At 46.3% G+C, this 16,876-nt stretch overlaps 1 protein-coding gene across 1 annotated transcript; it reads left to right on the top strand.

The window, feature by feature from the left end:
- The first annotated feature begins 456 nt into the window (after positions 1-456).
- On the top strand, positions 457-10,423 carry SFR1 (SWI5 dependent homologous recombination repair protein 1). Its single transcript, XM_030202784.1, has 3 exons — positions 457-538; positions 5,766-6,164; positions 9,203-10,423. The coding sequence occupies exons 1-3, from the start codon at positions 527-529 to the stop codon at positions 9,392-9,394; spliced, it is 603 nt and encodes a 200-aa protein (XP_030058644.1). The 5' UTR covers positions 457-526; the 3' UTR covers positions 9,395-10,423.
- The last annotated feature ends 6,453 nt before the right edge of the window (positions 10,424-16,876 follow it).

The raw sequence follows: 16,876 nt of genomic DNA, 5'->3' as shown, positions 1-16,876 counted from the left end.
GTAACTCTGAATGTTGAGGACCTGATTCTAATAACATGATGTCTGTTTTAGTGGCCTTTTACCAGGGAGAAAAAAAAAAACCTCTGCAAGAATATATATAACACATGCTAGGCTGTCCCTATAACTAGCCCCTCCAAATGATTACGATTTACAACAAATTACTACTTTACCTATGAAAAGTTATTATACTTCCTCTTGTACATCCGTATGCTGCACAAGCTGGAACGTTTGAAAACATAAGTGAGGTTAAATAAAAACGCTACTACCAACAATAAAGAAGTTTTGTTTGCTTTGTTTTGAGTGTATGCAGAACGAAGGACGGCTGCGAGGGGAAGGGGGAAACAGAGACTAACCTAAGTGGCGTCAACGTTTTTACGTCATGCCTCCCCCCCCCCCCCCGTTCGCAATGTAACCTCCTTGTTCTCCAGTGTCCCTCCCTCCTCTGACATAGTTTCCGGTTGGGCGGAACGCGCCGGAAGGAGAGAGTTGTGCGTGTCAGTGTTTGGCGGGTGTGACTTTTTCAAGCATGAGTTTGAAGGTGAGGGAAACTGCCGGATCGCCGACGGGAGCCCCGTCTCCGAATGCGTCTGAGGGCAGTCACTCGTGTGACTTGGTATCTGTATAAATAAATGTCTGGGTTGCCTAGCAAAACACTTCTTCACCTTTTGTGCATGTTGGGGGTCTTTGTTTTGGTGTTCTGGTTACCATTGCAAAGGTATTTAGAAAAGGCAATGGCCGGTTAGAGTGGCTGTCCAACGAAGAAAAGCAGATTCTTAAAAATGAACCAAGCAGAGGAAAGAATTTAAGCCACATTTACCTGCTTGGCTAAATTTCCTACTTTGCTATTCAAGATCTTTAAAAACAGCAATTCAACACCTCAAGAGATGTGAAGGGGAGTCTGCCTGGTCTGACAAAGACTGATGGTCTAAAAGACTTAGAAAAAAAAAATCAGTTTTCCCTACTATGTAACATTGTTCACGTATTTATTTATGTATTTATTGCATTTGTATCCCACGTTTTCCCACCTATTTGCAGGCTCAATGTAGCTTACATAAGGCGGTAGAACGAGAGGACATGAAATGAGATTGAAGGGGGGCAGACTCAAGAAAAATGTCTGGAAGTATTTCTTCACGGAGAGAGTGGTGGATGCTTGGAATGCCCTCCCGCGGGAGGTGGTGGAGAGGAAAACGGTAATGGAATTCAAACATGCGTGGGATAAACATAAAGGAATCCTGTTTAGAAGGAAAGGATCCTCAGGAGCTTAACCGAGATTGGATAGCAGAGCCGGTAGTGGGAGGCGGGGCTGGAGGTTGGGAGGCGGGGATAGTGCGGGGCAGACTTATACGGTCTGCCAGAGCCGGTGGTTGGGAGGCGGGGCTAGTGCTGGGCAGACTTATACGGTCTATGCCAGAGCCGGTGGTTGGGAGGTGGGGCTAGTGCTGGGCAGACTTATACGGTCTGTGCCCTGAAGAGCACAGGTACAAATCAAAGTAGGGTATACACAAAAGTAGCACACATGAGTTGTCTTGTTGGGCAGACTGGATGGACCGTGCAGGTCTTTTTCTGCCGTCATCTACTATGTTACTATGTTAACATTGACATTCCAGGATATCAGAAACAGTTAGTATTGTGCAGAGATTAAGTAAGGGAAGAAGGAAGGAAGGAAGGAAGGAAGGAAGGGAGTGATTAGGGTAATTGTAGAAGGTGGGCTTTCATAACTGACTGGGTTGGTGAGGTGGATTAGTGAGGCTATAGGTTTTCATTGTAGGCCTTGTTGAAGAAATATGTCTTCAGAGATTTGCGAAACAATAATTGTCTATTTTCTAAGCTATTTCCATCAAGATCGATACATTGTAAGCCACATTGAGCCTGCAAAAAGGTGGGAAAATGTGGGATACAAATGCAATAAATTAAATAAATAAATAAATACGTGAACAATGTTAAATAGTAGGGAAAATTGATTTTTTTCAAAGTCTTTTAGACCATCAGTCTTTGTCAGACCAGGCAGACTCCCCTTCACATCTCGTGAGGTGTTGAATTGCTGTTTTTCTCAATATGGGTTCACAGGACCTCAAATATCTCCTTTACACTGCAGAGCAAGTCTTTAAAGGGATCTTACATTAAGATATCAATATTATAAATATAACCACATCCTCTGCCACACACTTCTACAGAGTGGGGTTGTCTTGAAAAACCCACAGTAATTGATGCCACAGAGACATTTAATTTCTGGAGCCACTCTTGTCTAACAGTGATTATGACCCTGGCTACTGCATCCTTTTAGTAGGGAGTGATTTGGACTACCTTACACTGATACATTTTAAAGAAGCAGATTAACTCTTAACTCTAAACCAGTCTGGCATTCAGACAATACATATGTATAAGATCTGTAAGCATGTACTGCTAGTGGTGTAATAATACCATTTTTATAGGCTACTGGACACACAAACACTGAACAGTTGTGATAAGTATTCAGGTACAATATATCCCTGTGCCAATTTAAGGGGGTACCTGAAGCAATGGAAGACGAAGCAATTTACCCAGGGTCATAACGTGTCAGAGGCAGAAATGGGCACTGAATCCTGATTTCCCTGGTTCTCAGCCCATTGCTGTAACCACCAGGCCATTTTCTAAATGCAGGGCTGGCCCAAAGGTATCCCAAAGGCAATCTGCTGCCTGAAGTGAGGTAAAGAGTTGGCCCCTTCAGAGCTCTGGTGGGGGAGCAAGGGAAGCGCATCCCTGTACTCTGACCGCTGGCCAGACAGATCCCCGAAGAAGAAAGCATACAGTTTGGTCCCAGGCTATGTAATGTAAATATAAGTTTTTCAATCGCTGGTTATACTCCTTGTTCATTTGTCCTATCACATACCTCCTTTGTTGATTCTGATGCTACAGATTGTATTCTCTTGTTACATTGAGCCTGCGATGAGCGGGAAAGCGTGGGGTACAAATGTAATAGATAAATACTGGGCTGAAATTGAAGCAGTTCAGTTATGTAGCCTAGGACTCATCTAGAAGAATACGGACTCCTGACTCTGCACACTGGGCTGTCATGGTGACAACTGTTAAATGTATAGTGTGCATCCACAGACATTTTCCATGTCCAGCAACAGGAGTTGATCAGAACTAGGACATTTTCCTCAAAGAGTTCACCATACAAAAAATAAATAAAAAGCTTGTTTCTATTTTCATCTCAGTACAGCAACATAAACCCCAGCTGCGCCAGGCAAATTATGAAGTAATAAAAAACAAAAGTCATCCAGGACCAGAACTCGCACAAGGAGCCTATTCAGGGAAGGGGAGCACTGTAAATATTACAGAGGTTCCCAATCTCTGTGTGGACCCATTCACAAACTCCTCTTTTCATTTTCATCTATGCCTTGTGTCCCTTCCATTCCCCATTTTACCTCACAGTCCAGCATCTCTCCTTCCTCTTGTCAGGTCTGCCCCCTCCCCTGATTGCTGCCGCCATGCTAATTTCACCCAGGCTACTTTGCAGCATGGCCTGGTGCTTTCGTGCACATATCTGCGGTCAAGGCCTACCATGTTCTGTCTACTCTGATGCTTTCCTGTGTCAGATAATGTGAGATGCAGCAGGCCTTGTCAGCATATATATATATTTTTTTTTTGTTACATTTGTACCCCGTGCTTTCCCACTCATGGCAGGCTCAATGCGGCAGGCAATGGAGGGTTAAGTGACTTGCCCAGAGTCACAAGGAGCTGCCTGTGCCGGGAATCGAACTCAGTTCCCCAGGACCACTAGGCCACTCCTATGTTTGTGCAACTGTTCTGCGCTGGCACTGTTTCCACTCCTAGAATTGTGCTGCTCTTGATATCTGCCTACTGGTAAGGCTGTTCCTGCCCATCTACTTCATGCGTGTTTATATAATTTTTTATATTCTTAACCTATAAAGGCTACAGTGTGGTTTATGACAGCATGTCATACAGAATATAAAAAGCTTACAATGCAGTGTAGGTCGTGGTATGTCATTAAAAGGTTAACGATAATATAAAAATATTGTAATCCACAGTAAAAGGTCAGTTGAAGGCCATATTAAACACCTATATTTTGCAAATATTTCAGAATGCTAAATTATTAGATATAATTTAATCTCATTAGCATTAAAAAAAAGTCTATGAGAAAGAAACTGTAAAAACTAATTTGCTACTGCTGTTGCCCAGACAACATTTGGGGGCCTTGCTTTATTATGCTGAACTGTTGTTTTGATTTACATACCACCTTGGTGCAAGATTCATTTTGTGAAGTAGTGCTATGCTTTTGTTAACCACTACACTTAAAAACAGGTTTTGGTACACATTTATTACATTTGTATCCCACATTTTCCCACCTATTTGCAGGCTCAATGTGGCTTGTGCCGTAAGGCGTTAGCCAACTCCTAGGCTACATAACTGAACTGCTTAATGCTGCCATAATTTGCAGACCATTTTTAAACTCCATTGGGTATAGAAGTTTTCTTTAGTGCACCATTCTAATGCATGGCTTATTACATCTGTTCCATAATGAGAAAATTCAGTGTCTGTAACTAAGATGCCCTTACCCTGATATATGCCCCCGTCTCCTGGTCTCCACATGTTCAGCCTTCAAGATTAGAAGCTGGTATTTTCCTCTGATTAGGCCTTTAATTGTGCCGTTTTCTGCTGCTCCTGTACTCAGGAGGTAGACTGTGCCACCACATGAAAATACCCCAGTGGTCTGGTGTATCTCATGTTATATTGTTTTACGCTTTCCTTTTTTTTCACAGAATCATCCATAATTGGTTTAATAGACTTCAATCATTGTAGTTGCAGTTTTTAAGTTCTTGGCAGTCTCTCGTGGCTTTGTCCGCAGGCCGAACACGACTATGATGAAATTGCTGCTAGTAAAAGGGAAAATACTTTTTCAGTCTGCATGAACTTAAGATACAGAAACTACCCCCCCCCCCCGCCATTTAATTAGAACATCAAAATAAGGGCCCTGTGTACTAAACTGCACCAATGATTTGCAGTTATGATGTGGTAATTGCTAGGATGAATGCACAGTAACTGCAAAACCTTTCAGTTAACTGTTGAACTTTGCTAACAATCTTCCCATTTGGTTAATGCAATTGTATGCAGTTAGCTACACTTCTTGAGATTTTGTTAAACTGCGCTGCATTATCCACTACATTAAGGGGCTCATTTTCAAAGCGCTTAGACTTGCAAAGTTCCATAGCTTACCATGAGGCATATTTTCAAAGCACTTAGACTTATAAAGTTACATACCGTAGCAACCTATGGAACTTTGTAAATCTAAGTGCTTTGAAAATGAGCCCCTATGGAACTTTGTAAGTCCAACTGCTTTGAAAATACGCCTCTATGTAACTTTGTAAGTCTAAATGCATTGAAAATAAGCCCCATCTTAATGCGCAGTAACTACCTCTTTGTTAACTGTAAAGTGCAGTCTTCACGCGGTTCATATCCCATCCTGAGTTGCTATGCATTACTAGCTAATGCAGCTTAATAAAGATTCCCACTGCAGTTCCTTGTGACTCTGGGCAAGTCACTTAACCCTCCATTGCTCCTGGTACAAAATAAGTACCTGAATGTTTGTAAACCACTTTGAATGTAGTTGCAAAAACCTCAGGCGGTATATCAAGTCCCATTTCCCTTTTGTCTAAGGGGCTCATTTTCTGCTTTGAAAATATGTATTAAAGCATTACTGCAAGTGTTAAAAGCTCACAGTTTTAACAATTCTTTGATATGTTTATTTGCCACTTTTTCTTTAGCCTATGAGCACATCACTTAAGGAGCGACTAAAGAAGACCCGACTTTCCTATTTTGCTGTGGCAAAGCGCCTTAAAGTAGACAGTGAGGAAAATGACAGCGCCGTCTCTGCAGATGCATCTTTGGGAACGGATAGACCCGGATGTAGTTCTGCTGAAGGTGTGGAAAACTTTGGTAAAAGTTCTGATGTAGACACCAGTGTACAAAGTCCACTACGCAACGAGGGCGCCAAGGTGTCTACACTTGGTGCTTCCTTGCAGAGCTCTGCACCAGCTGTTTCTTTGGATGCTAACCTTAATCTACAGGAACTATTGGAAGAGAAAAAGAAGTTGATTCAGCAGGTCAAGGAGAAGGAAGAGCTAGTTCGAAGACTAAAAATGGTTAAAATGTACAGATCAAAGGTAACAAACTTCCTAATTGTCATATTTACTACTACTTAACATTTCTAAGGCGCTACCCGGGTTACGCAGCGCTGTACAATTTAACAAAGAAGGACAGTCCCTGCTCAAAGGAACTTACAATCTAAAGGACAAAAGTGCGGTCAATCAAATTGGGCAGTCTAGATTTCATAAGTGGAGGTATAATGGTTAGGTGCCGAAGGCGACATTGAAGAGGTGAGCTTTGAGCAAGGATTTGAAGATGGGCAGGGAGGGGGCTTGGCGTATGGGCTCAGGGAGTTTGTTCCAAGCATAGGGTGAGGCGAGGCAGAAAGGGCGGAGCCTGGAGTTGGCGGTGGTGGAGAAGGGTACTGAGAGGAGGGATTTGTCCTGTGAGCGGAGGTTACGGGTAGGAGCGTAAGGGGAGATGAGGGTAGAGAGGTAGTGAGGGGCTGCAGATTGAGTGCATTTGTAGGTTAGTAGGAGAAGCTTGAACTGAATGCGGTACCTGATCGGGAGCCAATGAAGAGACTTGAGGAGAGGGGTGATATGAGCAAATCGGTCAAGGCGGAATATAAGACGGGCTGCAGAGTTCTGAATGGATTGAAGGGGGGATAGATGGTGAAGTGGGAGGCCGGTGAGGAGTAGGTTGCAGTAGTCATATTTAGAGGTAAAGGAACAGAGAATCAGGGATAGTATAATAAATCACTGTTTATGTTAGGTTTTACAGATTATATAGGGATGATACTACAGACACCTTCATGGCCTCTCCATGTTGCTCTTACTCTACAACATCTGTGTGATCTAGGGGTGGTGGAACCTGATTCGCAGGAGGAAAGAGACCTGGGAAGGTACTCCATCTATTTCATGGTCTCAGAGAAGGGCAGTTCTTTTTGCCCCATTCTGGACCTCAAGGGAGTGAATGGCTATCTGAGAGTCTAGCACTATTGCATGAAGACTCTCTGCTCAGTCATCGTGTCGGTGAGGCCAGGGCAGGTCCATCTTCACATCCCCATCGCAGCTTGTCACAAGAGGTATCTGCACTTCTGTGTGTTGGGATAGCATTTTCGGTTTCAAGCCTTGCTGTTTGGCTTGGCTACTGCGCCCCCACATGTTTTCCAAGGTAATGGCGGTGGTGGCTGCACACCTCCGGCACCAGGGAGATTCATCCATACCTGGACAACTGCCTGATTCCACCACGGAGGCCAGTTTGGTCTCCTCTCAGGTCATTTACCTCCTGGAATCTCGGCGCTGGGTAGTGAACCGGCCCAAGAGTCATCTGTTCCCGTCTCAGCCCCTGGAGCATCCCGCAGTCTGTTTCAACACGGCCAGGGGGAGGAGTAGGCAGAGAAGCTCTGTGTCAGCAGCGCAGGTTCTGCGAGCTCCCGGGGCCCACTGTCCGAGATTATTTGCAGCTACTGGGCTTCATGACTGTGATGCTGGAGGTGGTGCCCTGGGTGAGAGCTCATATGAACCCTTTGCAGCAGACCCTGTTGTCACAGTGGGCTCCAGGCTCTCAGGACTTCCATCACCCTCTACCTCTTACGCCCAAGGTGAGACTGTCTGGCCTGGTGGGACAATCTGAGGCATCTGCTGATGGGGGTTCCGCTGGATCCCCCTCAGTGGGTGGTGGTCATCACAGATGCAAGCCTCCTCATTTGGGGAGCTCGTTGCCTAGGTTGCCCAAGGAACCTGGTCGAGCCAAGAGGCGACCTGGTCCATCAGTTGTCTGGAGACCCAGGAGTTTTGGCTGCTCCTTGAAGGGAGAGCATTCAGATTGATGTTTGGACAGTGCCATGGCTGTGGCTTATATCCACAGGCAGGGCAGTACCAGGAGTCAGGCAGTGGCCAATATTCAGTCGGCAGGAGGCAGCCCACATAAGTGCCGTAGTTGGCGCTGACTCCGGATATTCAATGCTGGGCTGTTTCTGGTGACCGGTATTGAATATCCGGTTTCAATTTTGGCCTCCGGAACTTAACCGGTTAAGCTTAAACCATGCAGGTGTAAAATGGGCTTGTTGACATTTAGCATGTGCTAATCCCCTTAGCATGCGCTAAGCTTTAGTAAAAGGGCCCTTAGTCTGGTATCTGCTTATATAAATACTTGTACTTTTAACTTTCCATAGTGGCTGCCTCTCCCAAAGACATACACCTTTCTAAACAAAGGGTAGCCCTTCCCAGCTACGTATGGGAGATGGGGAGGGACCCGGGGACACCCGAGTTTGACACCCCCAGAGGCTGTAAAAGAAAGAAAGGAAAAGAAATCCCTACCTGACCAGCGTCTAACAGAGAATTCCTAGGCACAGAAGAAGAGGTAGCATTATTAACCTCTAAAAGAGAAAGATAGAGAGACTAATGGGCTCGCTTCCTACCTACTGGGAGACTGAGAAAATACTGAGGCTAAGGTCACATGGCCAGGGCTCCTATTGGCTCTCTAGAGTCAGAGTTTTTTCTCAGTCTCCACCTGCTGGTAGGCGAGCACAACCCATCAGTCCAATCCTGGTCCGGTCCGGAGGGACGCTAAGGAAGGGGTCCTTTTACTAAGCTGTGGTAAGCACTAATGCGTCCCGCCGTAAGTTTTGCATATGGGTGCACTACCCATGTGCTAAAAAATAAAATTTATAGCTCTGGGGGTGGGGAGAGTGCGTGTTCTGCACTAATCGGTTAGCACAGCTACATTGCCGCATACTAACCAATTAGTGTGTGCTTAGCATGTGAGCCCTGTCTACATAATAGGTGGTGGTAGGGGCTGACACACTAATGAGAAAATTAGCACATGGCCATTAATAGGGAAAAGAGAAATACCCCGGCTGTAAAAATGGACTTCGTGGTTGGGACTGACCCACATAAGGACACACCAAGGCTTCTCCTTACCGCAGTTGGTAAAAGGGCCCCTAAATGGGTACCTGAGGCAGTGGGAGATAGTGATTTGCCCAAGGTCACAAAGAGTAGCAGTGGCAGAAGTGGGAACAGAACCCTGTTCCTCAGTCCATTGCTCTAACCTCTCTGTATTGTGGTGTGTTGTGTAAGCATTTCTATTAAATTTACTCTCTCTGTTGCAGAATAACTTGACGGAGCTTCAGTCTTTGACGGAAAAATGGAGGAGATGCAGTCAACAGGTGCTCTATGAACTACAGATGGCCTTGTCTACAGATGGCAAGAAGCTAAGTCTTACACAACTGATAGACAGCTTTGGACTAGAGGATGATTTGTTGCACTATAACCGGGCAGAAGAAGATTTTACTGATCCATAGGCTCCGAATCATCACTAAAATTTATTACAATAGGAGGAAAGACCACACGAATAAGGGGAGTCTCCTTCCTTTTCTTGGCAAGCAGTTGGAGTGGTCACATGTATTTGGTTTAATTATTTTATTTTAATATTCCTATACTGTTCTGCCTCTGGCTAACTTGTGTACATTCAACTGATGAACCCACAGCATTAAGAAGTAATTTTTCCATGGGATTCATGCCTTAGAGGAGGTTATGGCACAGTGTTGCGAAGGTGTTAAACATGGTACTGGATGCAAATATTGCTATTTTACATCTTTACTTCTGGTCTTTGTCAGATCTTTTTCTCTATTTCATATTACCTAACTGTGCCTTTGTTGATGTTTTGTCATAGGCTTATGGAGAGCACATTGCTATTCACTTGGGGTTTAATGTCATAAGCAAATTGAGAATATAGGTACTTATAAACTATACATATAAGTTTCAATTTTTGGCTACTATCTAGTACATGGAGCTTATTTTCTGAGCATATCTTGAGCTACAAAATGTATTTATTTATAAATATCACTTGCACACGTTTTTATTTTTGGATTATTGAACCATTGATGATTCATGAGGCACATGCATAAATGGTGTGTCCATGCCAGACATATAAGCTACATCTAGAAAACAAATATTTGCCATGTCTACGTAGCTTACACATGGATGCACCAGTATTTGGCATTTGTTTTTAACCTGTATGTAGAAGAAAACATCTATGCATACTTGTATATTCAGTGGCTTTCACTATATATTACCGGTGACTATACAAATAATTTGAAACGATATTTTGCTGAAATTTGACTGCACAGTACCTGCTTTTTTTGTGGCGTAAGCAAAGATGGCCCCACTGGCAAATACGTAATAGTTACTTGTGCCTTGGAGCTGGTTTAACTGTGCAGGAGCTTTTGGGTAGTCTGTTCTCTAAAGCAGAGCTTCTTAACCCAATCCTTGAGGCACACCTGGTCCCATCAGGTTTTCAGGATATCCACATGAATATGCATATGAGAGATTTACATACCAAGGAGGCAGTGAATGCAGGTCTGTCATTGTCAATATCCTGAAAACCTGATGGTACCAGTTGTAAGGACTGGGTTGAGGACCACTGTTATAAAGGCACATATGTATGTGTGTGTTTTATAAAAGTGCTGATTCCACCCACGGGGCCACCTTAGAATATTCACAGCTATAGAATTTTATTGAATAGTAGAGGACGATCTACAGAGCAATATCTCTTCCTGCGTATAGGAAGGTTAATTTCCTGATCGTCTTCTCCAGACCATTCCCAATGAGCGGTTAATATGCACTCCTACCAGCAGAGGGAGTCTGAGAACTATTGAGTAGTGCACCTGTAGAAGGGACTATGTAACCCTGACCTGCATAGTTTTCAGTCTCCCAGCAGAGGTAGGTGATTCTGTGTAGCCCTGCTCCGTGTTAGTGGGTGCGCCAGTTTTGGCCCCGTGTTAGCCTTGTGGTCTGGGTCTTCGTCGGGGTCCTAGGCTTTTTGGGATTTTACTTAAAAAAAATAAAACACAAAACCCACAAACATTCTGATGAGCAATTTCTTAGTCTTCAGGAGAGGGCAGCTGCATTTGGTCTCGGGCTTCGGGCCCCTGCACCTTTGAGGGTGTACACTCTGGGCTCCGGGTCCTTTCCACTTGCAGCAAAGACACCCCACTACAGTAAGGAGGTTATTTCTGGGGAGCCTATCCCTCCTGTCTGCGGTGCACCCAACGCAGTTTTGGCAGGAATGTCCACCGTTGGCTCCAAATGCTCCAAGCCTCGATCTGGGAGAAGGGCCGCCAGTGCTCTCTAGGCATTTTTCCCCAGAATTCGTCCTTTTGTTACACCAGGCTTATTGCCTGAAACGGGCTCCCACTGGATGCTTTTGGAGGGGTGGGGGGGGGGGGGGGCTGCTGGAGCCTCAGGCACAGGATGGCTCGGTAGGGGCCCTTTGGGCCAAGAAGCCTCGTATGGCTATGATGGATGACCTAGAGGATGTTCTTTTCCTCGGGTCGGAGCATCCACTGAAGGAGGAGGTGGACAGTGGGGAACCCTGGGAAGCAGGGCCTCTAGACAAGCCGCCTTAGGTTCCTCTGGGGGAGGACCCTTCCATGATTTGTATTTTTAAGTGTCAGGAATTGCCGACCTTGTTGTCTGAGGTCCTCCAGGCTGTGAAGCTTTCGGAGGACCCTCCTCTGGTGACAAGGAAAGGGGATCTGCTGTTGAAGGTCCGTCTGCCGCCCCAGACCTTTCTCTATCATGAGGATTTGAAGGTGCTGGTGGAGGCGGAGCGGCTGGCCCCAGATTCTCCTTTATGAATTGGTCGGGCCATGGCTCACCTCTATCACCTCCCCCTGGTGGATCTGGAGTCCTTTCAGGTCCCTAAGGTGGATGCCCTGGTAATGACAGTTATCAAGAAAACGGCGATCCCTGTTGAGGGTGGGGCGGCCCTTATGGATCCTCAGGACCGTCGGTTGGAGGCTCTCCTGAAGCGCTCCTTTGAGGTGTCCGCCTTGGCCTTGCAGGCAGCCGTTTGTGGTGGTTACATAGCTTGAGCCTGTTTTCAGTGGGTTAAGCGTCTCCCAGACTCGCTGCCTGTGTCCTCTTTGCAGTCTGGTTCGGATGCTATTAATTTGGAGATGGGTACTGTCTTTCTCTCGGATACCATGTACGATTTAGTTTGGGCTTCTGTGAAGAATGTAACCCTGGTAGTGGCTGAGTGGTGCCTTTTATGGCTCAGGAATTGGTCAGTGGATGTGGCTTCCAAGGTTCGTTTGAGTCAGCTTCCCTTCCAGGGCAAGTTGCTATTTGGAGATGAGTTGGAAAAGCTTTTTAAGAGTTTAAGTGAGTCTAAGGTGCTACCGTAAGATAGGTCGGCTTCCCAGTTCGCAGACCGTGGGCACCGGCGGGAGGTGCAGAGATACAGGCTGGGTATTGGAGTCAGCTCCCAGTGTGCTCAGTTCTGGAATAGAGGCCAGTCCTTTCGAGGTAATCGGAGAGGAGGTTGTGACGGGGGATGCGGGGGTGCTGGCAGTGCCAGAGCATCCTAATAAGGTTGTGGGGGCCTAGTCTCTGGTTATACCCATTGGCGGCAGATTGCAGCTGTTTTACAGGAGGTGGGTCCACGTAACTTCGGACCAGTGGGTCCTAGATATTATCAAGCACGGTTATGCCCTGGAATTTCGTCATCCTCTTCCAGACGTCTTTCTCGTGTTTCCTTGCAAGTCCCCTTCTCAAGGTGCGAGCTGTCCGTCAGACCTTGGAACGACTTTTGGGTGTGCAAGCCGGTTCCTGTTCCTCCGGCCGAGGGGTTCTGGGAGGAATTCCATTTACTTTGTTGTGCCCAAAAAGGAGGGCTCCTGGTGTCCGATTCTAGATCTCAAGCAGATGAATTGGGCCTTGCGGGTTTACCCTTTTGCATGGAGACCCTCTGGTCAGTTATTGTGGCGATACAGCTGTGGGAGTTTGTCACATCCTTGGATCTATTGGCAGTGTACCTTCATATTCACATTCTCTGGGATCATCAGAGGTGATACGGTCCTCTCATTATACAAAAGGCTTGTCCTTTAACAACGAGATGGTCTGTTATACCTGATGTCTTTTTTTCTCCACTTTTGTTGTATTGCCAAATTCTGATCTGTTTGACTTGTCAACTATTTGTAATCTTGGTAGACAGAGGTATTTATTGATTATATATTCTACCTATTCCGGTTTTTGAATTGAATCATCAGAGGTGTCTCAGTTTGCAGTCTTGGGAGAGGACGTCTAGTTTCAGGCAATGCCCTTTGGACTGGCTACAGCACTGCGTACTTTTCCAAGGTAATGGTACTAGTGGCAGCCCAGCTTCGTCAGGAGGGTGTCCTGGTGCATCCCTACCTGGACGACTGGTTAGTCTGGGCGAAGTCTGTGTAGGAGAGCTGGAGAGCCGTGGATTGAGTTGTTCAACTGCTCCAGCATTTAGGTTGGGTGAGCAATGTGCCCAAGAGTTCTCTTGTCCCCCGCACAGTCCTTGGAGTATATGGGGGTGCGTTTCAACACCTGAGATGGCATGGTGCATCTTCCGGCAGCGTGGATCATGAAGGTTCAGTCCCAGATTCGTCTGCTGCTTGCGGCCAGGACTCTGTCCGTGTGGGAGATTTTTTAGGTTCTTGGATCCATGGCAGCAACCATAGAGGTGGTGGTGTGGACAAGGGTGCATATGAGGCTGCTCAAGTCTGTCCTCTTGGCGCTCTGGCCACCTCAGGTGGAGTCTCTCTCTTGCAGGGTTTGGCTCCAGTGGCCAGTGTGCCTCGGCCTTCAGTGGTGGCTGGACCAGCATCATCTGAGTCTAGGCGTGCCTTTGGACCACCCCCCACCCCCTGGACCTGGGTTGTAGTGACAATGGATCAAGCCTGACTGGGTGAGGTGCCCATTGTCAGGGGCAGGTGGCCCAGGGACGTTGATTAGCGAAGGAGTCCTCTTGGTTCATCAACCAGCTGGAGATTCGAGCGATCTGTCTTGCTCTTTTGGTGTTTCAGCAGTTGCTGCACTTCCGGGATGTTCACATCTTCTCCAACAATGGGACAGCGATTGAATATGTCAGTCACCAGGGGGGTACCAAGAGCTCTCTTTTGGCCCAGGAAGCGGCGTTGCTCATGGTCTAGGCAGAGCAGATTGTCCGGTTACTCTCGGCGGTGCATGTAGCAGGTGCCAGCAATGTGGTGGCGGACTATGTCAGTTGTCATTGTCCGGATCCGGGAGAGCGGAGTCTGGTTCCATTCGTATTCCACTCATCGTCAATCACTGGAGTCCAGATTATGGATCTCACGGCCACAGCAAAGAATGGCAAGGCTCTGAGGTTTTTCAGTCACCGGAAGGAGCCGCTGTCAGAGGGCCTTGACGCGTTGGCACAGCCCTGGCCTCGTCAAGGTCTGTTGTGTTTCCTCCGTGGCCGCTGATCTGTTGTGTTCAGCACATTCAGGTGCACAACAGTCATGTGATCCTGGTGGCTCCCGACTGGCCGCGGTATGCAGATTTCATGAGGTTGCAGGTAGGCGATTCGTTTTGTCTTCCCTTGAAGGACGGTCTGTTCAGTCAGGGTCCCATCCTAATGCCCAACGTGGCTCAGTTCTTGCTTATAGCTTGGTTGTTGAGTGGACATGACTGTTGAAGAAGGGTTACTCTGTCTTACCCTTTTGAGTTCCAGGAAATGGTCCACTTCCTTGGCCTACGTGCGAGTCTGGCATATTGTTGAGGCCTGGTGTGAAGAGAGGGAGGTGCAGCCTTTACAGACTTTTGTCAAGGTGGCTTGGAAAAGGGTTTGTTCCTGTCTTCCCTTCAGGTGAAGTTGGTGGCGCTCGCTTGTTTTCGGGGTCCACTTCAGGAGCAATCGTTGACCCTTCATCCAGACATCTTTTGTTTTTTTTCCAGGGGGTTAAAAGGTTGAGACCTCCTCTGCTCCCAGTAGTCCCTCCTTGGGACTTGAATTTGGTACTGTCAGCCTTGGTTAGGGCCCCGTTTGAGCCTCTGCAGCAGGCCATCCTTAAAAATCTCACTCTCAAGGTGGTGTTTTTGGTGGCTATCACATCGGCGCAACATATTTCAGAGTAGCAGGCCTTGTCGTGTCACGAGCTGTTTCTCGTCTTCTATAAGAAAAAGGTTTTGTTGAGGCCGGTTCCTTCCTTTTTTCCTAAGGTGATTTCCCCGTTTCATATCAGTCGATGTCCTTGCCGGCCCTTCTGAGGGATGAGACTTCTCGGTTGTATAGGCTTCAGGTTTTTTTTAGAGCGCTGAAGTTTGTATGCCAGACAGCAGAGTTTCAAAAGTCGGACCATCTCTTGGTTTTGTTTAGGGTTCCGCAGAAGGGAGAGGCGGTGTCTAAGGCCTCCATCGCTCGTTAAAGAGGCGATTACCTTCGCATATCTGCTGTCGGGAAAGGAAGTTCCAGCTGTGCTGCGAGCACATTCCACGCATGCCCAGGCTGCTTCTTGGGCAGAACATTCTCTCATTCCTCCTCAGGACATATGCAGGGTGGCAACCTGGTCCTCTCTGTATTCCTTTGTCAGACACTACAGGTTGGATGTTTAGTCTCGGCAGGATGCTCCTTTTAGGGCGTCTGTTTTGCTGCAGGGAATTTCCTATGCTCGGTGAGTACTGCTGCTGCCCAAGAACAGTGGGAGGATGAATGGGGTGCCTATTGGTTCTGAAGCTGCATCTACATCTGTGAGTTTGGTTCTGGTATTGCTTACTGGCATGGTGCACTCTTCCTTCTGGGGTTTCTCCGGGAGCTTAGTGTATAGGGGTGTGTGTTTGTATGTAGATAGATATATATATATAGAGAGAGAGAGAGAGATTTTGTTCGATTGTAAGTTTCTGCTTGGCTATTCGAAATTCTGAGCAGGTCAGAGTTGCACAGTCCCTTATACAGGTGCAGTACTCAATAGTTCTCAGTCTCCCTCTGCTGGTAGGAGTGGTGGGAATTGTCTGGAGAGACTCAAGGAAAGCAAATTAGCAAGTAAGATCTAATTTCTCCTTTATAACAAGGATCCTAGGGAGACATAGGCACGCACGTATGTTGCACTTAATTACAAAAGGTACCATATCTGCCTTTATAGGGTAGCTTGTCAAAACGTTCTGCACAGTTAAACCAGCTCTAAGGCATGAGTAACTCTGCATTTATGTGTTAGCAGAAATCTGTGTATATGTGACCTTTTTGTAATTAAGCACGTCTGTACCTACATGATTTCGTTGCCTAGACTTCTTGTAATGAAATTACCCTTCCTATATGCAGTGAAGAGCGCTCTGCAGAGCGACATCTACCATTCAACAAAATGATATAGCTTATTCTTCCTGGTAATTACTAAGTGATTATAAGAGCTCTTACATTACGTTAAATTGCCAAAATATTTGTACTGTGAGAATGTCACTTGGAAAAGACGTCATTTGAAGTTTAGTTTGTGTGACTGCTAGTGCTGTGCTTAGACAATTTTCATTGATTTTTGCTTTGATAAAATGAAGCATATTTATAGTGCTGTCCTCCACCCCATGCAAAAACAAAGGAAAAAATTCTGTTCCCTTCTGCCACCTCTTGCCCCCTTACCTTCCTACATGTGCTCCTTCCTCAGTCTGTCACTCTCCTGCTCCTGTGTGCTGGGACCTGGGTTATCGCATTAACGTAATCACCCAACAGACCAATGGAGCAGAACCTTCTGGCGCCGGGCCCCTCCTTGAAGACTGGGCCTGAGGAATCTTGCCTCCCCTGCTCCACCCCACTAGGCCTCTCTTATCCAACCTGGTAGAATGAAAAAGTGGGCACAATTGATGCCTAAGCTCTCCTGCCCCACCAGTGCCATTCCCAAAATGACACTGACAGCTATTTTCAGTGTTTGTCATACCACCTTTTTACTGTACAGTAAACATTGAAACCTGCACCAGTGTTAAGCTGGCTGGTGCCATTTTGGAATAAACACAAAAGCAACAATGGG

This window comes from Microcaecilia unicolor, chromosome 5 (genome assembly GCF_901765095.1).
Source record: "Microcaecilia unicolor chromosome 5, aMicUni1.1, whole genome shotgun sequence".
NCBI lineage: Eukaryota > Metazoa > Chordata > Amphibia > Gymnophiona > Siphonopidae > Microcaecilia > Microcaecilia unicolor.
Note: the sequence above shows the minus strand (reverse complement) of the source record. Positions and strands in the feature narration are given on the sequence as shown.

Bases quoted from the DNA above. Each gene is read 5' to 3' on its own strand.
- SFR1 (XM_030202784.1), top strand. The intron at 6,165-9,202 runs GTAACAAACTTC...TCTCTGTTGCAG, and splicing joins TTAAAATGTACAGATCAAAG to AATAACTTGACGGAGCTTCA.